General features: G+C 42.3%; 1 protein-coding gene across 1 annotated transcript in view; it reads left to right on the top strand.

The window, feature by feature from the left end:
• ephb4a (eph receptor B4a) overlaps positions 1 to 22,982 on the top strand; it is a 43,375-nt gene that overhangs the window by 15,508 nt on the left and 4,885 nt on the right. The window contains exons 2-13 of the mRNA XM_065963273.1: positions 6,812 to 6,882; positions 9,474 to 9,755; positions 11,457 to 11,847; positions 13,860 to 14,012; positions 16,913 to 17,248; positions 17,334 to 17,458; positions 18,427 to 18,592; positions 18,877 to 18,976; positions 21,196 to 21,260; positions 21,422 to 21,535; positions 21,933 to 22,180; positions 22,273 to 22,488. Of these exons, the coding sequence (XP_065819345.1) occupies positions 6,812 to 6,882; positions 9,474 to 9,755; positions 11,457 to 11,847; positions 13,860 to 14,012; positions 16,913 to 17,248; positions 17,334 to 17,458; positions 18,427 to 18,592; positions 18,877 to 18,976; positions 21,196 to 21,260; positions 21,422 to 21,535; positions 21,933 to 22,180; positions 22,273 to 22,488 (2,267 nt within the window). The remainder of the gene's footprint in view (positions 1 to 6,811; positions 6,883 to 9,473; positions 9,756 to 11,456; positions 11,848 to 13,859; positions 14,013 to 16,912; positions 17,249 to 17,333; positions 17,459 to 18,426; positions 18,593 to 18,876; positions 18,977 to 21,195; positions 21,261 to 21,421; positions 21,536 to 21,932; positions 22,181 to 22,272; positions 22,489 to 22,982) is intronic.

Consider the following 22,982-nt stretch of genomic DNA (forward strand, 5'->3'; position numbering starts at 1 on the left):
TAGGTTGATGTGAAAATGCAGTAGGTACAGAAATACTCAGGGAAATTCAGTGCAAGAAAGTGTTGTGGGTGTGATGACGTTTATACCCTGCAACAGGAGAGGAGCTGGTGGGATATTTGTGCACATAATGAAGCTGTTTTTTTTTTTGCCACTATGTTCTTTACCACTTACCATTAATTCTGTGAATATGTCCAATAACGCAAAAACTGTCATCATAAGTGTCAGACTGCTGCTTCTCTCTTTTTCTGAAATATATTGCAAAACATCAACACAGCGATTTCTACAGCATCCTTTTTAAGTCATGCCCTGTCTCCTGAGACTCCCTATCAAGGAAAGGAAACAAGGGGACAAAGAAAATGTGGAGCTGTGAGGTGCATGTGTGAATGGACAACTCAGGAAAATATGAAAATGTTCTAGAAATCATCATGACTGCATGTGTGAAAGAGGAATGTAATGAATTCTTTTTTACCATCATGGACTTAACTAAGAAGTCCTTACATGTTTAATGGTGAAAAAATGGGACTGGATTTTCATTTTCTGTCATTGGGACTGACATAGGCTAGCTGTTTCCCACCCCTTGTGCTAAGCTAGGCTAACCATGTACAGATGTAGCTGTAGAGTGTTAGTCATACTTTCATCCAACTCTTCAGTACTATTTCTTCAACATCAATGTGAAACATGAAGGTATCGACTTTCCCGAGGCCCAGAACTTCCTACAAGCACGTCTGTTTTCAGGGTACCGGCTTAGCCAAATGTAAAACACATGCTAGCAGTATGAAACACACTCTCGAGGTCCACCTGGAGGATAATAACTCTGTTATCAAGAAATTATTTTTCTACTCCAAACGAAGGCCTAAATGTTCATGAACTGTAGCAGCTGTAGGTCCCAAACCACCAAAAAATGACTATAAAAGCAGATGTGATTCTTGAGCTCAGCAGTTCATGATTTATTACATGTATTGCGTAAACGTCTTCATAGAAATAAAATCACTTCATAACATGTCATCACTGATAAACTCATCGAGTTTTTCTAATTTCTATTTGTCATCTAAAAAAAGCTCTTTTTTTTTCTCGAGGTGTGTGTGACGGTAATTGGCACTCTGTTTCTTTAATTAAAATGAGCTCTAATTGTGGCTGAAGCAGGGCAAATGTTCACAGGCCTGTAATTTCCCTATCAGACTCCCAAGAGCCACAGAGAAAGTGGAGAAAAGGGAGGGAAAGGGCATGCGGGGAAAGAGATGACCACAAAATTGAAGAATAGTGAAACAGGGATTTGGCGCTAATGGTTCCTGCTCTCAGGTTTGAGGTCAGTTGTTAAAGCACGAAGACAGCTGTATAGAAACTGAGGGTGTTATGTTTGCTGTGAAGCACCCCCCCTCCTCCAAACACACTCGCTCCCCCCCCTCCACTTTAAATGAAAAATACAGGGTCAAGTTTTACATTTCAAAGGAAACTGCATACAACACCCTCTATTGTTGTCTGACGCTCATACAGAAAAACTCTTACCCTCTCATTTGCTGATTTTCTTCATCACGATGTAAGGATTATAGTTCAAACTATACGATCACTATCACCGATACCTAACCTCATTTAAGTCAGACTTTCCTTGTAGTGACTAATTGCAAAAAAAAAAGACGGTCAATGTCCATACTTTCATGAATTCCAAATTTTGTTGTTCAAGTTTATTTAATTTTTTTCAAGATATTTTTTGGGGCCTTTTTGCTTTTATTGGATAGGACAGCTGAGGAGAGACAGGAAATGTTGGGAGGAGAGAGTGGGGGATGAAATGCAGGAAAGGGCCGAGGTAGGATTCGAACCCACGGCCGCTGAGATGAGGACTATAATAGAAATCAATGATAATAAAGACATAATGATGAATCATGGCTGACATAGGTAAGAGAAAAAGGTGGTACACATTCTGATGTATTTATTTAACAAAAAAGAGACTTAGGGTTGAATAAGATATGAACAAGTACAACACAGAGATATTAAGTACAGCATCTTTCATCCTTTTAAATAAAGATTTGTTTCCCCCATCTTCACATATAATCCTGCTGCCTCCTGGTCGGTCTACAGAAAACGTATTCATCCAGTTCTGTATGCCTATATATTTTTTAAATCCTCTCCCCAAAGGTTGTTTTTTTCGAAGGCTGAGTCCTTGTCTCCTCTGCTGCACCAGGATCAGTTTAGACTTCTCCAGTGTCTCCTCATGATGCTGATTGTACTGTAATCACTGTACAATTGTTTGTTTTGGGTGTTACACGGGGCCAGATGACGAGTTTTCATTGTTCATACATTTTTATAGCACTGGGGGCAATTTTCCGGCTGTGGGTGGCCGCCGCCGCCGCTGCTGTAAGAATGCAGGGGAAACTGCAGCTTCCTCTAACAGAGTTTAAGTCTGAATGTACCTCAGTGAAAGGCAAGGCTGTGCATGCACATAATCGAAAAACACTCACCATCTCATAGAAACACTCACACTCATGCATCCTGTCTCATAAAGCTTAATGACAGAGCAGAGATAAACAGTGATTACCGTGCCGCGGGGTGTGTACGAGTGCCTCGTGTGTGTGTGTTTCTCCATGTGCAGCGGAGGCAGGTGTGCATGAAAAAGGTGGAGACAGGTCGGCCTCAAAAGTACAGCCTTAGTGTTATAAAGGTGGTTTTTTAAAATTACACTGGAGTGAACTCGTGCTCGACTGAAAGCTGGGAAAGCACCGACCTGCACTTTGTCACCCAATTATCCTCCAGCTCCTCCACCTCTTTCCTCTTTCCTCTTTCCCTCCTCTCTCTCTCTCTCTCTCTCTCTCTCTGTCTCTCTCTCTCTCTGCACTCATCTGTCTTTCTTTTTTTTATGGCCTCAGATTGTTGTCATAATGCTGGTGTGCATCTGCGGTTTTACAGTGGAACAGTGCAAGATGCATGTAGGGCTTGGAAATGGAACAGTCTCCATCGGGGATCATGATAAAAGTCAAAGCCATAACGATTAAATATCTTTACCAGATGTAGATTTTAATCAAAGAGTCTCTCAAACAGCAGAAGTTGTAACTACAGGAGGTTAGTTTGAGGTTTTCTGTTGCAAACATAACGCAGGACTTTAACCCGACTTCCAGCTGCAAAGCATTGTTTGAGCTATCGTCAGAGAATGTGGATTTTAAGAGACACAAAATATAAGTGAAAACGAGTGGCAAGAAACTAATAGTGAAATGGAAGTACAGTAATCCTCCACAGATGGTAGATGATATCGAAATAGGTGGCCACTTGGTTAGAAGCCTCCAGTAGACTTACTTTTGTCTGCTGGATAGCGTTGGCAAAACTCTGAATTTTAACCTGAAACAGCTTAATTTACAGTTTTCAATCATTCTTTATGACCTCTCCTCTTGGATATATGTTGTTGTGGTTAAGACGCCGGACGTTAACCGTGTTCTCGTTAAACACCCTGTGAACGATGATCACTGAAGGAATCTTGACCTAAAAACGAGCCAAGTCAGAGGACACAAGCTAATGTTAGCGGCTTAGCTCACTCCTCCTGACGTCTTCTTTCTTGTGTCTTTTTTTAGTGTTGAAATGATAATTATGAAAGGACTACGGCCACCGTGACAAGATGTTCCAAACTTGTTAAAAATAAAAGTTTGTTTCTTCACTGTCTATTTGAAGACGTTGAATAACAGTTTGCATGAAGACTAGAATTCACCGGTAAATCAGCCAGCGTCACACACAGAGGGGAGCAGCTCATATATGTAGAAAAGTCACTGATTTAACACAGTCCCCTCTCAGTGTGGTAGAAGGAGGAAGCTGCTGCATGTGCATCCTTGAGAATTACCGACGTCAGGTCACTAATGTCATACGCTGAGCAGCAGACGGGTCAGGTTTGTGATGGGAACGACAAAGTGACACTGAGAGGCAAAGGATTAAAGTCATTGGGCTGTATGGCAGTAAAGTGGGATTGAGAAACGTAAGCATTTTGCGTTTATTGTGTATTTCTGTGTTTGTGTGTGTGGGTTGTTGGATGAGGACATGCATTACATTAACAGAGGCCTGATTGAGAGATCATTGAAATCCATTATGGAAAAACGAGGTTATAACGACTCGGATATTTGGAGATGATACCAGATGTCTCCTTCCACTTGAAGCACTTGTTCTCTCACTGTTAATTATTTTGGATTCAAATGTTCCTGTGTGGAAATGAAACATGTTTTGAAGTAGAGGGAATACATCTTCAGAAGAAACGGAGGCAAAGTCTAGAGAACTATCCTGAAGAGACCACATTTATCTGCAGGATCTTAAACCAAGCACGTTGACGCTCCTTAGTGTCGAACGTTGGCGTACGTCTGCAGCGAACATTTTGTCTCGGTAGGAAGCGCGAGTCTGATTCTGTGTCACGTGAGGATTTCTTTGAGCCTTGATGTGTATTTTATTGGGCTGTGGGTTGGTAAAGTGGTGGATGTGATTGCCTCTCTCTTTGCACAGGATCACAGAGATTAGTTACTGTGGGCGTTTTGGTTATTTTTGTAAAATACTACAAGTGTTTGTGCTGAACAGTGTTGTGTAAGATATATTCATAGAGCACGCGGAGTCCCTGCAGCCTTCATATCTTCATCATGTTGCTTTCCTTCTGTATGCAGAGTTTCACAGGAAACTCTCAGCGATCAGTTAAACCCAGAGAATACAGACGGACTCAGAAATGTCTCGCATATCACATCCGAGCGTTATTGATCATTTAGTGGTAATAAATGTTTTTTTTTATTTCAAAAATTGCTGATTTGTTTTACGTCGGTCAATTTATTGTGGACAGTGATGAGACAGATTATTTCACCGCTGCCTGAAGATTAACGGCCCTGTTTACACTGAGATCCACCTGCAACACTGTAACAAGGCTCGGCCGCCAAATCACCTTTATACTTTCACACTGAACCCTGAAACGGGATAAAATTAGTGTCTCGGTGTGTGATTTTACATTGTTTTACGATGTGCAAAGAAATAGTGCGATCTTCTCACACACACACACACACACACACACACACACACACACACACACACACACACACACACACAAACCCTGTCCTGCCAGGCTGTGATGTCTACAGCGACACAGTTTGGCCCTCTTTTACTTCCAGTTCTTGCTCAGTGACTTAATGACTTTGTCCCACCATTACACCTCTGTGTGTCGTACATTACAGACGAGGCATGACCGGTTTACATTTCTTTGAGCTGGCAATGTGAAAGGGACTAAAGAGAATAATTTGTAGTCATAATATCTACACATTATATTGGGCCCTCCTCCGAGCCTCAGTGCCCACAGTAGCGTCCTGTAGAGAACCCGTTTACGATCTAACATGCGGTTGCCAAGTCTGTCCTAACACCTTGCGTGCTGTTACTGTATTTGCTAAAGCCTTTGCCACACCCCTCCTGCCCAACGTGTGAGGGAGGGTGTCTGTAGAAATAGACATTGAGTGAACATCTCGTATTTCACAAGAAATGAATGTAAAGGCTTTTGTGTGTGTTTTGTAGAACGACCTAACTTAACGTTAACTTTTGGATCGCGGGAAAGGACCCACAGGTCAGACTCGAACCAGGGCCACGCGCCTGGAGGGACCACAGCCTCCGCATATGGGGCGGTCACACTACCCACTAGGCTACCTGTGCCCCCTATTAATTAAATATTTTTGACTAAATCATTTCATAGAATGAAAAAAAACCCACTTTTACTTTAATATTATGTATGACATGCAAAACCAATCATGGAAGAAAACAAATGAAATCTGATGTTTTTTTAAAAGCATTGTGGGAGAATGAAGTTTTGTATTTGTGTGTGTTTGTGTGTGTGTGTACTGGGATTATGGTGTTGGCAGAGTTTACTGCTGACCCTTATATTGGGATCCTAATTCAACAAAACCTCTCAATAAACCCAACGATAAACTCACTGTGAAACTCTCCATTTCCTCCGGCATCCGTCTCCGTGCAGGTGCTCTCCTTGATCATGTCACGCCGGAGAGCCGCATTAAATCCTGTTTATTGTTCAAACCAAGCCGCCTCACCTTTTGAGATGAGCGTCTGCAGGGAACATGCAGGGCTCTAAAAGCCAGCCTGTGACACAACAAAAACCCCATCCTGGCAGTGCAAACAATCGTCACACAATTCAGCTGAGACAATCTGCACAGACAGCCTGGAAGAAGACAAAAAAAAAAAAGCAGCGCCTTCACCGTAGCTTAACTCGGCATCAAGTCTTGTGCACTCCAAGAGTCTCTCAGATTTTTATTAGGATACTGAATCATAGCAAAACACTCGGGATTGTTTGCGAGTTGGCAGCTTGCCCTTCAAAAGATTATAAAAGATCAATTCTATTGTAATCACAGATCGTGACTAGGCGGGCTTAAATCTTCATACTGTAGGCGTGTCTGTGCGCTCGTCTGTGCATCTGTACCCGTGTCAGTCTGTTTCGATTCTTTTTGTTTCAGCTATTTGTCCCCGCAAAGGCCGCTTCACCAGGTTTAGTGTGGCCACAGGCACGGTGCGTCTCTGGGAACGTTAAAGCCAAGAAGGCGAATAAAAACAAACATGAGAGGGGAAGACAATTTTTAAGGGGGTAGTGGGAATGTTTCTGTTGATGTAATTGACTGGTGAAACTCCATCTCCCCCCCCCCCCTAATCCCAGAGTAAGCCACAGCTGATACTTGGCCGGCCGCTTGGGAGTTGAATTATGTTCACTCTGTTATTTTAAACTCATTTATGTGTTTCTCTGAATCTAAACGTGTCTCATTTGAGTCGCTCTTCTGTGTGTCCAGCTGTGAGTAACTTTATATCTCTTTCACAGAGGTCCTGATGAACACAAAGACCGAAACATCAGATCTCAGGTGGACCATCTACTCAAACACCAAACCCGAGGTACGTGACCCCGACCCCTCCGGGTTATCTGCATTACTAACACACACACACACACACACACACACACACAGCTCGATGACAGGGGATTTTTGGATTCCAGCTGCTCCTTTGTTACTTTGGCTATAAAAGAACTCCATATATGGCAGGTAACTGACAGAATAAAGGAAACGTCAGAGCCAATATGGAATTCACAGAGTATTGAAAGCAGATGCTTTGATTTATCCCACCAACCTTGGAGTTGAAGTCACTGGCTGCCCACAATTTGAACACTGGCTGCCAGGAAAAGACATATTTGTAATTTGATCAGCTGGAGGACGGTTGCTTTGGTATTTCTGCCAGAAGAGTCAGTGACCAAAGCTGCTAAAGTTTGCTGAAGGAAAACAGTTACAGTAACATTGGCAAGAAAGTGGACAGAAAATACTCCGCAAACATGTCTGTGCTTTTGATTAAGATGCAAAGAAAAACAGGCCTTATGCTCTTTATATCAACTATAAAGATATAAGAGCTTTTTATCAACTGAATCTGTTTATGAAAAGCTTCACATGTCAAAAGTAGGGCTGGATTGTGTTTAATAAGATAACACTAAAGAGTAGAAAACAGTGATTTAAGTCAACAGTGACAGGCAGCAGCGGAGAGACGCCATGAGCAGTCTGCATCAAAACACAAGGACATAAAAAAAGGTTCATATATGGTTATTTATTTTTAGCTCTGAAGGAGTTTGATGGGCACATAGTAGAAATTGGCTGCCAACTGTCTGTAAATTCTGGCTGTTCAATTTGAAAAAGAAGACAAACTAAAGCTTTAAAAAATTGTTTTTATTGTGATTGTTAACGATTTGAAAGAAAAGTATACCGTTGTGCTGTGATGCTCCTGTGAGGGGTTTAAAAACTGGTTATAATACATACAGTAATGAATTCTGATGTCTATTTGTGGCTTTAAAAAAAAGCAAACAAGACCATCAGAGAGAAGATTGAGTAGTTATTTTATAAGCTTGTCACCCCTGCTGTGGGGAAGGTGTCAGACAAGGCAATTAACAGCACACTGTAGATACAGCCTGTTTTTCTTTAATTATTTCACATGTCAAAGATTCAATGTGAGTTCAGTTTGACATTTGAAATAAAGTAGCAGGAGATTATTATTTTTTTTTTTAAACACGACTCACACACATGCGGGAAAAGATTTGCAACGAGAGGAATTTACATGCTTTGTCCACAGGGGGCGCCAAAATCGACACGACCTGAAAGTTCCTCAGTGGTGTGTAATTAAAGTTGCAGAATGAAGTCGTGCGAGAAGAGCTGCAACTGGGTGTTACGAGTGTTACATGTTTTACCACACAGGTCTCTCACAGGCCCCCGGGTGCAAGATAGCACGGGTGTGGAAGTAATAACATTTTCTTAACTCAAACATGTCAAATATGGCTGGCAATTAAAAATCTTTAATGTGAATTTTGAATGAATCATGCAGCCTCTTTAACTGTGACTGGCCTCACATAAATCCTAAACAACATTAATAAAATATGAACTTATTCAATAAGTCATATCAAATGTGCACATGACTGTTTTTCAAATGATGCTGCCTGAGACGTTACATAATCTGACACATTTTCAGTGTGTCTTAAATAAAAACACCTACGACTGTATGTGTCATAGATGGCGTTAAGACATACATACACTCTATTCTCTCTCAGCATTCAAAACACATTTTGAGTCATTTCTTTAAATGATTTTGTCAAATCCAGCTGAGCCCTGCGGGATGTTTTGTACATGTTCCTCACAGAAAACATCTACGGGAATATGTGCTGCCAAACTCTATATACTATAGTATTTATATTTTGAAGGATTAAAAAGGGAGATTCTCCCCTCAAGAGTTTAGCACCCGGCTCTCAGTGCTCGGCTGCACTGTAATTCATTCAGACCAGTATTCTGCCTCACTCAACACATCATCTGCAAATGGATTTTTAAAGATTTACATATTTACATAACTGAATTTTTGAGCCTCAACTTCAGCAAATCTGCTAAATTCTGCCTCGAGTATGTAAATGTGCCGCTTGTTTCCCGCTCTGGGGAACATGGTGATGGTGAACATGTTTACTGTTGACTCCGAAGTCAAACATTAAAGCATTTTTCTGTAGCTTTTGGCTCCCCAACAAATGTAGAATTCTTTGTAGGGGTTTCCACTTCATCCATTTTTGTGATATCCCCTCTGTATTCTGTATGTCGCTCTGGATGTGTGTTGGAGGATGAGAGCTGTGTCTGTCGGGGTTACTGTGTGCTCTGTTTGACAAGAGAGACTTGTAGTCACACTAGCTTGGCTGCGGCTCAGCAGGAGGAGTGATTTAACAACCCAGATTTAAACTTGGACTGGATCACAATCCACTGCAGGCCACATCTGTCCCCTGGGCCTCTGACAGGTGCAGAGCAGCACAGAGCCAACACAAACTGCAAACACTCTTCTAACAAAAAGGATTTTGAATGTCAAAATCATGTGGAGGCTCCAGTAAAAGTCAGGTCAGGTTTACAGGAGGATTGAACAAACGGTCAATAATCTGGGTCACATGTTATTTAAAATGTCTCTTTGCTCTCCTCTCTCAGTGGGAGGAGGTGAGCGGTTTGGACGAGGAGAACAACAGCGTGAGGATCTATCAGATCCTGCAGACCAACAGCTCCACCAGCCACTGGCTGCGCAGCGGCTTCATCCAGCGTCGGGGAGCGTCTCAGGTTTACGTGGAGCTGCGCTTCACCATGATGGAGTGCTCATCCAGGAGCACCCACCACCGCAGCTGCAAGGAGACCTTCAACCTGTACTACTACCAGTCCGACTCCAACGAGGCCACCTACACCTACCCGCCATGGATGGAGAACCCTTACGTCAAGGTGCGCACACGACCACCCTCGTGCTAAATTTAAAATAGTCCTAAATGCTCACTGTGATGATGTTTATTATCATCACACATTATTGCTCTCTGTGGTTGTTAAAGGAATGATTCTTTTCAACACGCTGTTAAAATTGACGTTACACATTGAAGGTGCTCATTAGAGAAGCATGCCATAAAAACCCAAAATACAATATTCAGCCTTGCAGAACTATTGTGAGAACACATTTAACTATAGGATATAACCTATATTTTATTTCTTTATAGACAAATCAACTGATTGTAAAAGCATTTGGTTTCTAAAATGCATATAATAGCAGTCAGCGTTCAAAATGCTGCGTTGTTTCCTGGATAATGACTGAAACAATCACTCCAGATAAAACCCAAGCCAATAAAAACAGATGCTTGTTTATTTTTTCCAACCATTAGTCTTACTGATTAATCATCAAATACTCTTTAGCTGCTCTGATTAAGTGTTTAAAACCAAGAAAATCACCCATATCGTCGAGGGTGCAGAGTCTCTCAGAGACACTGGAGATAATCAGTCACAATGGGCCCAGTGAGGGGAGAAAAAAAAGAACTGCACTGCATCATGGGACGTGTGGGATCAAGAATGTTCTGCTGTGTTTAAGTCATACTGTGCTCCAAATAAATCTGTTCCTTATTAATCCTCCGACTTCATAATAGACTAATCATACGTCCCAATAGGACCCTTTTATTTGGTTTAAAGAAAACAAAAGAAAAAAAAATGCAGAAAGTAAAAAAGAACAGCAGCGCATGATCAAATAAAGCAAAAGTTTGACATTACAAAAGCTCTTCAAGGGCTTCACAAATTAGAAAAGTTATTACCTTTGTTCTTCAATGGAAAAGGCTGTTTCCTTATCCACATTTCATCCACTAAGGTTTGGCATTTTTTTTACTCCATGTATGTGTAGCGTTCGATAAATATCTGCTTGTGTTCTTGTCCAAAGCACACTTTAGTTTCAAGAATGATCTCTAATAGACTCTTAGCTTCCATTCCTTTCTAAATATATCAACTCAGCTCGCAGGGAAACAAAATGTAGCTTAAGTTTTACATTTATTACAGTTGATATCGGCTCTCTTTACGTCTACGTCTGAGTTATGTTTATTGTCTCGTGGGAGCAACAACTGTTATTGAAACCCTCCTCTGTCTGTGCATTCAATCTGTTTTTACAACTTTGGTGTTAACTTCTGTACATCTTCGAGGTTTCATTTCCCCTCACAAATATAGCTTATGAACTCCGAGATTTTTTTTTTGTTTTTTTTGTCATCTCATCGTCAAACCTCAGAGATCGTAGCATCCTTGAACACAGCACTGCGTAGAGGTTACAAAATGGTGCCTGTACTACGGCTTCATTACCCCCTTCATAATGTAACTTTGACAGAACAATAAAAGTGATGAAATGTTCACTGTGATGAATTATTTTGCTCCCAAGCACATTTCAAATCCCCGCAAGTCAAGGTTCAAAGCACACTGTAACAAATGGGAAACAATGGCTTGTAGATAGGTAGTAAATCAATCTACAACCCCAGTGGTATGCTTTGGGAAAAAGTTCAGTAATATAAAGCACATGTGATTTGGAGGTAATGGGCTAAAATAAGCCAGGCTGCTCCTTTGTAAGAGTGCATCCTGTGCGTTTGAATCGGAACCTTACATAAGACCTTTTCTCTTCCTTCTTAGGTGGACACGGTGGCTGCAGACTTTCTCCTCAGGAAGGACGGGGAGAAAAAATTCAACGTCAAGACCCTGAGGCTCGGCCCGCTCTCCAAGAGAGGCTTCTACTTGGCTTTCCAGGCTCAGGGCGCCTCCATGGCCCTGCTGTCCGTCAGGGTGTTCTTTAAGAAGTGTCCTCCACTGGTCAGCGCACTTTCCTCCTTCCCTGAGACGGTTCCTCGCACTCTGGTGCAGGAGTCCCAGGGTGTGTGCGTGGAGAACGCTGAGCAGCAGGGGCCCCGACCTCGGCCGCCTAAGCTCTTCTGCGGGGAAGACGGCCAGTGGGTGGGCCAGCCGACAACCTCCTGCGCCTGCAAACCGGGATTCGAACACGCTGAAGGAAACACAAGATGCACAGGTAAGCAAAATTAGAGCGTATGTGCAAATATGTATGTAGACTACACCCACAGAGGCAGCAGAGCAGGCAGACTAAACAAGAAAACAATGGTAAGATGAGGGTGGGGTACGCTGAGGGTTGAAGAGAGGAAGTATGAGGCAGGGGAAGTTAATGAGGCAGGGGAACTGGCTCTGACACGGGGGGGGGGGAGAAGAGAAAGAGAGAGGTCAGGTGGAGCAGCACTTATCTCAGAGAGGAAGAGCGGGGTCAAAGGCTTGCTGCTGCGACAACTCCTGCTTCAACGGTGATAGAGGGAGCACAGGAGCAACCGCAGAGGTGAAGAGAGCGAGCGGAGGGGAACGCTCGAGGTAAAGATCATATCACTTTTAGAACATCAAAGCCGAGGCAGACAAAAAAAAAAAAAAGGAAGAAGAAGCAGTGGGATTCTCTCTGGAGCAGTGCAGCAGCTCTGTCTAATGAGTCCAATTAACAAGCCTCGCGCATGAACAGCCCCCTATGCGCACACTCACGCACACTCGCTGCAACACACCAACACAGACCAATGTCGAGCACTGAAAACAAAGCAACATAAGGGGAAATGTTTTCTCTGGAAAATGTGTGCATGCTTGCATCCGTCTTGGTTTGAAGGTAGGATTCAGTTTGATCTCCGTGGGAGGTATAATGATTTTTCATAACAAAAATTTCATTTCCGACATTTTGCTTCTGGTGAAGCGGGGTTGGCATTTCCAGCGTTCTGTTTTCTGCTGAGGAGAGCTTTGAGGAAGAAAACTCCCCAGACCATAAAGGGAAATTGCCTTTTATAGAAAGATTGAACAGTTAATTTTCTTTTGAAGGCCGGTCATTTCAGAAAATGAAATTGTCGTCGAGGTTTACTATTAGATTAATTCCGCTGTAACGCCTTTATCTCCTATAGACAAAACATATATTTTCTGGGTCAAACACAAGCCTTTTAATGTAAAACTTATGAAGGCTGTCAGGAGGATTTAGTGTCACAGATGAGCTTGATTACAATATTTAAACGTCATCTTTGAAGTAAAGCTCTAGGAGGCTATAAATACGTCTACATAGGAAGGCTATGTTTCCCATGTGTCGATGTTATCAAATCAAACAAAGCGGCACAAGGTAACCACCTTGATATAAACTGCTGTACACAAATTAAAAAGCTTTTCAGTGACTTATAGTAACAGCAGAAAACCGTGAGATTTAAGGAAATACGAGCTCTAAAGTGCCCAAGTTAGTAATCGTGTTTTATTTAGACTTTTATAGTTTACATTTTAACAACCTCAAACAGGTGATGATATGCAGCAGCACCCGGCAACACACCAATAAATCTCTCCCGGGTGGGAAAGTCCTGCAGGCGAAACGTCAGTTAAAGTGGTGTCGGCCCTGCAACACAAGTCGGTTTTGACTGTAACAATGGCGGGCATGGTGTGAAAGTTTATTGTTTGATTCCTCTCACTCGGCAGCTGGAGCTTCATTTCAACACGCTGAACACACACTGTAAACACTGCAGGATACAGTGAGTGTATGAGGCCTCATGAGGTGACGGCTCATTGCACATTCACACCGAGGACAGTCTGTAAAATAGGAAGAGAATGGGTTCAACCTCGGATGTAACTAATTACTATTTTTATAACACAAAATGTGTAAATTTTCAATGTTATCTTTTTTGTTGTACTTTTTAAATTGTCAGATTGGTCTCAACATTTACATGTGGTTTGGGTAAATTCAATGATAAGCAGCATGTCAATGACAGACTGGCTTATTCACTAAATTGACTGTTACTCTCACATTCATTACTGTGATTGTGTTCAGTTTATAGCCCTCGTTATATTGCTCTGCCTGTCAATCTGCAACCATCTGCCACCTAATTACCCTGAAAATAAGACCGACCTGTATTTGAACACTTTGACCTCGGTCTGTCAGGGACACCGTGGGCGTGAAGATTTTGTGAACTGTTCTGAATCGTAATCATTTTTTCGCCTTAATTTGTTTTCCCTTCCTGTCCTCAGCCTGTCCTATAGGTCAGTTCAAGCCGGGCGCAGAGGGACAGTGCACAGGCTGTCCGGGATTCAGCCACGCCACCACCAGGGGTTCGTCTGTGTGTGCGTGTCGCTCTGGATACCTGCGTTCGGAGACAGACGCCCCTGATGCTCCATGCACTAGTAAGTCAAAATCAGTACTAATGCACAAATACGCATGCAAGTATTTTAGGATCAGTAATAATACTTTATTAATCCCAGGGGGAAATTCGATGTCAAACAACAAAATCATCCTCTGCTCTGTTTCCACAATCTTCCTTCCCTAGTGCACTTCTTTACTTTTTTTTAAGTCTCTGGTGCGGTTTTGCTTTTCCTCTGAGGTCATTTAGCCAAACTCCTCTTATCTGCTTTGTGTCCTTTGTGCTGCTGCTGGGCATTGAGATGCATGTCTTTTGTGACAGGTTGTTGGTGGGGGGGTGGCTTTCCCTCTAAAGTGGAGTAGGCATTGATGGTCTCGAGTGACACCTCTAAGCGGATTCAGGAATTTCAATTGAGCCACATGTTGCTGGTGTGAATGGGAGGGACTTTTTAATTAGGTGCACTATTTAGGGATAGCCATAAAAAGAGGATGAGAAACGATGTGGAACGGCATCGTGCTGCAGAGACTTCCTGTGTTGTGCAGGTGTGATATCAGGGTGGACTAAAAATCCACTGCTGATAACTGTAATTGCAAAAAGTGTAATCTTAATTATTTATCTCATAATGAAGCCATTCCAATTATTTATTCTGTTATTGTGGCGGATTGCCTGAAGAATTCTGCTCATCGCTTATATTTTCAATTTGTCTGAAAAATTACGAACTAAGCGGGCCGTCAGTAAATCATGCAGACTTCTCCATCCTGAGAAGAAGTGTTTTACATCACTGTGACAGCCTTACTTATTTTAATAAAGTGCTCTCTGATTGTGAAGTCGTAAAATGTATCGCCTCTAAAAATCCCATTTTCACATGTTGAATAAAAATTCATCGGCCCCCAGATTGTCTCTGATGTTGCCCCACTTGGGTTTCCAATGAGAACACTATTAGCACTTAAGTTAGCTGCAGGCTCCGCGACAAAACTCTGTCTCCTTGGCAGGAACAGAAACTCATTCACACTTGCTGAGTGGTATTGCTGTTTAGTTATGCTTGGCTTGAGGCGATAGCTATCTTCTTCAGACGGTGATCATTATCATCCAGTTTTAGACAAATGTAATTGCACCAGTTAGATTCTGCAACACATATGCTCCTGCTGGGATGCCGAGCCACTGCAGGATCATTGTTCTGCTTCGTGACTGCATGCACAGATTGAATAGAACATCTTCAGCGTGCATGTTCAACGTAAACAAATGGTCTGTGTGGGTCACGGAAAGGTAAAGCAGCAGCAAAGTGACAACAGCAGAGATTATAGTTTGATTTAATAGAGGAATTTAACACACTGTGATTGCAGCAGGGATAAGCGACTCCTACATATTAAAATACGATGACAGTTTGGACCAAATAATGAGACAATGTTTGGGTGATGGCTACTGGTGCTTTCTAAAGGTGTTCAGTCAAAAGAAAAAAATGGCAACAGTGTCATGTGTAATGTTGCTAAAAATGACTCTGCTGAGTCAGTCTAATAAGTTTAGAAAATTGCAACACCTGGGCCTGACAGTAATGCTGCTGTGCAGACAAGGAGAAGAGACATGTAAAGGATTAGTTTCTATATCCTGGGCGTACGGTGTATTAGCCTTTGTTAGTCTTTAAGGTAAATATGAAGCAACAGCAAGGGGGCGCTTAGCTTAGCTTAGCTTAGCTTAGCATAAAGACTCTACAATTCTACAATTCTACAATTCACTTAGCAGAAGCTTTTATCCAAAGCGACGTACATCAGAGAGTAAGTACAACACAAGCAAGGATCTAGAAAAAGGAAACAATGTCAGTAAGAGCAAACGATCAGCTTTGAGTCTGATTGGACACACAGGTGCTGACAGGAAGTGACCAGAGGCAAAGTGCAACATTGACGGCAGTTCTTGAGAGCTCTAATCAGTATAGAAACCATCTTATAAGTCATCGTTATCAAACAAAAACCATCGTCACAACCATCATCATCATCATCATCAATAAATTCGAGACCATCATCATTAAGTTAGTATTCATGAAAGAGCTGGGGACTCTAATAAGAGGAAACAGATAGCTTGGTCCTGTGTAAAGCTAAAAGAAAAAACATCTCCCTTTTCCTCCAATGTTATAAAGTGTTCATATTACCAGGGTGATCAAAAGTATAAAAACATCAATATTTGGTTTGACAGGGATACTGTGACGGACTCTTTTCTTGTCTCGGAGCAGTGACTTCCTGGAGTCTCCTCTGGTTCCATTGAAACGTCATGGACTGATGAGAATAATTAGTCCAAGTGTGAAGATGTGAATATACTTGGGCTGTTTCTCCTCTTTAGCTTGGCTACGCTCTCAGTGTAGCATCACGTTTACTGAGCAAACATGAGAGTTGTCATCCAGAACTTCTCCAAAGAAAAAGTCATTTTTCCCCCCAAATCTTTGCCAATGTCTTTAAAGCTAACTGTGAATAACTCTTTTCCTTTTTGATCTTAGCGGACGAATCAGCACGCATCATCTTTTTGATCAGTCAATCAGTTTCAATTTATACTGCGCCAAATTTGAAAATGATCTCAGGACATCTTACAAAAAGAAACTCTGTCTCTGTCGAAGAGACCCAATCTAAATTCATGAGCAAACACTCATTTTAACAGGCAGAAACCTTGAACAGAACCTGACTCGTGTTGATCAGCAATCTGCCGAGACTGTGTGGGCCGAGAAAGTGGATTCAAGGAGAGAGAGAGAGAGAAAGAGAGAGACGTATAGGGAAGAATAAACAGCATCAGAAACACAACAGATAACACAGACTAAAGGTTAAATGTAAGTTTGATTAGAGCAGTAACAGTATAGAAACCATTAAAAAGTACAGAATGTACAGAAGCCTTGAGCAAGTTGATTTGCTGTTGTTTGGGAAAATTAGTCAATGCAAAATGTTTTTTTGTGTGTCATTATAGGACCTCCATCGGCACCGCGTAGCATCGTCACTCAGATCAACGACACCACGCTCAGTCTGGAGTGGAACGAGCCTCTGGATAACGGCGGCAGATCCGACCTCACCTATGCAGTCAGGTGCTCTGTGTGCCGGTCACCAAAGGGGCCGTGCCTCCCCTGCGGAGACAGCGTTAGCTACCGGCCCGCGCAGCAAGGCCTCCTCAGTCGCAGGCTGGAGGTGTGGGGCCTGCTGCCTCACACCACATACTCCTTCACCATCCAGACGCTCAACGGGGTCTCTCAGCTCAGTGGCAGAGACCCTGCCAGTGACAGTGTCAACATCACCACGAGCCATGACGGTAAGAGGTGGAAGCGGAAAAGATTGAAAGGTATAAATAGTGGAGACTTGCCGTGGTATTTATAATTCTTCTGCCATCTGTGCAGTGCCGTCACTGGTGTCTGTGATTCGGAAGAGTGACTCCACAGAGAGCAGTCTGACTTTGCACTGGTTGGTCCCAGCTGAGCCGCACTACACCATCCTGCAGTACCAGATCCGCTACTGCGAGAAGGTGAGAACTACCTGACTGTGTCTCTCGACAGGCTTAAAGGTCACATTTTATTCTCGCCTGCTGGATGTTTTTTCGGTGTACTTTGCATTACGATTTTAAATTTAGAGTACCGGGAAAAATAATATTAACAGGGATAAGCGGTTTGTCAAGATTTAACTCAGATATTAAAACATTGTAAATTATGTTTTTCTGTAGAGCCCCTTTTTTTTTTTTTTTTTTGTGGAAGTCATCTCATTTCGAAGAGTTAGACTTCTATCAGTGTTGCATGTGACATCTTTATGCACGGACCAAAACACTCAGGCAAACCTAACTCCAGACTGACTCACCACACCTCTGTGTGGTGTAAATAAATCTCAAGTTGTCTTTTCACACACTCCTGTAATTTCCCCACACATTTCTGGATGTACTGCAGGTGTGAGTGCAAAGGGTAGCATTTTATTTACCCCAGACTTTGCCCAGATGTTTTCCTGCCAGTCTCTAATGCATTTCCACAAGAGGTGGGGGTAAACAGATATGAACAAAGCAGGTAATATTCAGGAAAATTTACTGCGAGCCCCACTTTCTCCCTACTGTCTGACAGGGGAAGACTCCTGCTGTGAGGTGAATATATGAACGGGCAACTCAGGAAGATTTCAGGGGTGCATGCTTGTATGTGTGGAAAAAGGCTGCAGTGTATTCCTGCCTATAATTTACAACCTTTGAATATTTAAGTTGCTGCATTGACCAGGTCGTTGTTGAGAATGAGACCTCATGTCTCAGTGAGATTACCTGTCTAAGTAAAGGTTTTTTAAAAAAGACAGCGTAATTATGTTTTAATGTACTTTAAATGTGTATGCAATTATAAGTATGTGATCCTTCAATTATGTAAATGATCCTACAGAAATCTGTTTTGGATCTGAATTTTCCACAGCGATCACATTTTCTCCTGTAATCCTGTTTAGCTCATTTCCACCGTTTTCATCCTGCAGGAGCGACGAGGCGAGGATCAGTGCCACTACTCGGAGAGCAACAGAAATCAGGTCGTGCTAACCGACCTTCGCAGGGCCAGTCAGTACGAGGTGCAAGTTAGGGTGCGCACCATGGCCGGATACGGCAGCTTCAGTCCTAAAGCTGTCTTCCGCACACTTCCTGATGGTAGGAAAGAGTCCTCTTTGTTAGTTTTTCCCCCTTTAACACATTTTTCCATCTGCATTTGGGAGGTTTTTCAGATTCTATTCTTGTCGTGAATTTATGCCCTTGTACTGCGTTAGTGTCCTTGCATTGAGCCTCTTTCATATTATAAATTCCCATCATGCTCTTTCTTTCCTCTTCATGCTTTTTTTGTACCACTAGTGTCATGATTTCTATCACGACGTTACTCTAAGTCTCCGTCTGTCTCCTTTTCTTTCCTTTCTTTTGTTCTCCGTCTCCTCTCTCAGGACAAGACGCTGCCTCCCAGTTCTTGGTACCCGGCATCCTTATCGCTGTTGGGATGCTGCTGCTTGTCACTTTCGTCTTTGTGGCCGCCTACTGCATACGGTGAGAACCAGGGGAGGGGAAGAGAGAGGCAGAGATAAAAGGTAGATTTGGAAAGGAAAGGAACTGACAGAATAACAGGAAAAGGCAGAAAGGGGGAAATCTAAAACCAATAACAACTGTGACCCCAATTTTACAGCTTTGCACTGCTTTGTTCTTCTGTTTATACAATCATATCTTATGAACCGTGGATCTGCACTCTGTTATCCACACCTTTTTTTTTCTGTGTGTGTGAGGCAGCTCAGACACAAAGCAACGCTCATGATGCTTACACAGCTAAAAGTGATCCTGCTCATTAGAACGTTTTCCTTAGGCGTCATTGTTTGAGTAAATAATGCTGGGTGCCATCAGACGCACCATAGTAGAGAAAGTGTGTGTGTGTGTGTGTGTGTGTGTGTGTGTGTGTGTGTGTGTGTGTGTGTGTGTGTGTGTGTGTGTGTGTGTGTGTGTGTGTGTGTGTGTGTGTGTGTGTGTGTGTGTGTGTGTGTGTGTGTGTGTGTGTGTGTGTGTGTGTGTGTGTGTGTGTGTGTGTGTGTGTGTGTGTGTGTGTGTGTGTGTGTGTGTGTGTGTGTGTGTGAGAAAGAGAGAGACAGGTTAAGAGGAATGGCGTTAGAGGTAGAGGGCAAGGAGAGACAGGATGCAGGCGTCCCAACCCTGTTTCCACAGGACAGGAGAACAATAGCTGTGACCTTGTGACACACACACACACACACACACACACATAAACCAGCGGCTGAGGCCCAGATCTGCCACTTTACCAAGGGTGTTGCATTATTGCTATTTTAGGCTTATGAGGTGGGAGATGGAGAGAAATGGAGGAAGGCAGGGATCCAGTAGCTACAGGGTTTGTTACAGTCCTGCAGGGAAGAGTTTGCTCCTGTAGAATTAGAACAGAGCCGCTCGTGTCAAAGAGCAGATAACCGAGGTTGGCTCAGGTATTCAATGTTACCACAAGCCACTGTGCATCAATGTGCTGGGGATTATTTAGAACAAACAAAAGGCTGTTCCTCTACTGTTCCTGTCAAAGAATACATTATTAAATGTGTGTGTCTTTAAAGTTCCCTTCACACATGCGCTGTACTCTTGAAAATGTCTCGAAATGCAGAATGGCTCCTGTTTTATCCCAAATTTATTCAGACATTTCCCTGCAAGCCTCTTAGTAAAATATCCACAAGAAATCAGGGTGAGCCGATTTGGGAATACAGCAGGTTATAGTCAAAAATAAATGATGTTGAGTGAGTGTGCAGTGTTTATATCATGAGACTGGTTTAAAAAAACATGTACTCTGATCTTTGTGCACATAATGTAGCTACTTCTTAATTTCTTCTGCTTTTCAGTACGTTCTTCTCCCTTCTTATTAACTGTGGATATGTTGTATACATTATACTGTGACATCCGAAGTGTCCTTTTTGCTTCATGCTTTTACTCTGGAAAATGTGAGGGCAGGCTATCCAGAAAACTTCTAGAAGTTTTCAGAAGTTCAGTTGTGAAAAGAGCTTAAAGTACCGTTGAACTATTTTTTTAATATGTCTGAAACTGAATCATTCGCCGGCCGAGTATTTCCTTAGGGAATCAATTAATACCCATATGTTTCTTTACTTTTCTTTGCCAATCTTATTTTCTAATAATGGCTCTTTTATTTGCTTTTTTAAAAATTGTTTCATTTTCTTTGTTCTTATTGTGTTTTTCTTTTAAAAACTATTTTTCACTATATATTGCAGGTGTAAATCATCAAGTAACCGCTGTCAGTAACGATACATACAGCCATGTTATGATGATAATAACGGTGAATTCTGTAGATTTGTTTATTATGACATAAGGTACACCTACAAATATACTCTCCTTTCAACACTCTCCTTCAGCCCCCCCCTTTCCCTTACTTACAAACTAATGATCCTAACTCTGCTTTTCAAAGGTAATCATGAGAAAATAAACAAATAAAATATCTATGAAAACAATTAAAAGTCACATCATAGCACTTCCATGTTTTGCTCAAACATTACTTATCCTCTCCAATTCATGTTAGCTCCAGATGTCTAAAGATAAAAATCTGTATTAAAGAGTCAGACAGGATTCTTTGTTATTGTGCTGTTATTGCATCTTAACAGTCACATTGTAACGCCGCTGATTTGTATCACATTTAGCTGATAAGCATCCTTTCTTCAGATAAACACGCTGCCATCCTTATCTCATTTTCTTTGTCCCCATCGCTCTACCTGCAGCAGACACAGCCGACTAAAGGATCCAGAACTGAGCGACAAAAATAACCAGTACCTCATCGGCCAAGGTAACAGATAAGAGACACACACACTGAGCCTCTGCTGTGATTTACAGCTCATTCACATCATGAATCATTTTTTAATCTGACCATATTCATGTATTTGCTTATAGTGCTCTAACATTTCTGCTTCTTCCTTTCCCACGACTCTGTTTGTGTTTCTCTGGCAGGGATCAAGGTCTATATCGACCCCTTCACCTATGAGGACCCAAATGAAGCGGTGCGAGAATTTGCAAAGGAAATTGACGTTTCCCTTGTCAAGATTGAGGAGGTTATCGGTGCTGGTAAGGCCCAGAGTCCTATTCTGTTCCCATGATTCACGAATGTTTTAAACTCTGTTCTGATCAGCCCTTTTCAGGACTCACAGACTGAATGTTTATTTGCAGCCTGACAGATTTACTGCTTTCACCATAACACCATTAAAAGCAAATCAAGTTAAATTGATTATTGTGACTTTTAAAACCATTGTCTGTTTTCTTTTTATTAAGAAAGAAATCAATAGTACAGCGAAAATAAAAACAATTAACTGATAAATATAACGAGCATTCATCGGGAACTAAAGGGCACAGCTCGCTGGGAGCAGGCATTAGGTTTTCACGAACAACTCTGGCCCTCCTAATGGGATAAACACCTGTCAAAGAAAACAGCCCTAATGTGTTATTATGTGTCTGTGCGCTGCAGGGGAGTTCGGGGAGGTGTGTCGAGGACGGCTGAGGGTCCCAGGAAAAAAAGAAAACTACGTAGCAATTAAGACGCTGAAAGGAGGCTACACTGACAAACAAAGACGTGACTTTCTGTCCGAAGCCTCCATCATGGGCCAGTTTCAGCACCCAAACATCATCCACCTGGAGGGGATCATCACCGCCAGCTGTCCAGTCATGATCCTCACTGAGTTCATGGAGAACGGCGCTCTAGACTCTTTTCTGCGGGTGAGTGCGACACACAAAGAACACACACTCACACATTTAGACAGACCGCCACTTCATTCTTCCTCCAGCTGAGCCGTCTCTGTCCTCCGCAGCTGAACGACAGCCAGTTCACGCCCATCCAGCTGGTGGGAATGCTGCGCGGCATCGCCTCGGGCATGAAGTACCTGGCAGAGATGAGCTACGTCCACCGAGACCTGGCCGCCCGCAACATCCTGATCAACAGCAACCTGGTGTGCAAGGTGTCTGACTTCGGCTTGTCGCGCTTCCTGCAGGAGAACTCCTCTGACCCGACGTACACCAGCTCTCTGGTGAGACCATATTATTGTATTTTTTTATTAAGTTTTTACCTACATCTACGAGTCTAATGAACCAATATATTTCATTAACTCATACTCTCATATTTATTTATTTATTTATTTATTTATTACTTTTTTCGTTGCATTTCCAACATAACCAATACTTTTACAATAATTGTATTTGTAAGTTGCTATGCAGATAAACTGTACATTTAGTGCACAAACAATACAATCAGAGTCAAAAAGACAAATAAAAAAAATATTTGATTCAGTTGTTTGCAGGTCGACAAAGTTGGATAATGAAGTCCTTTAAATTTGAAATGCCCTTCACATATCAGGCCTCCAGCATTAGCAGGGGTGAAAAGACCTCGCCTCCACCCAATCAGAAACATACGCATATACATTTACACACATGCTTCATTCTGGAACAGCAGGGAAATGTTGTGGCTTAGTATTGGAAATGAAGCAGTTGCATTGCATAGAATTTGTTTCGAGGATACTGTATA

The sequence above is a fragment of the Labrus bergylta genome, chromosome 14 (genome assembly GCF_963930695.1).
Source record: "Labrus bergylta chromosome 14, fLabBer1.1, whole genome shotgun sequence".
Lineage (NCBI taxonomy): Eukaryota > Metazoa > Chordata > Actinopteri > Labriformes > Labridae > Labrus > Labrus bergylta.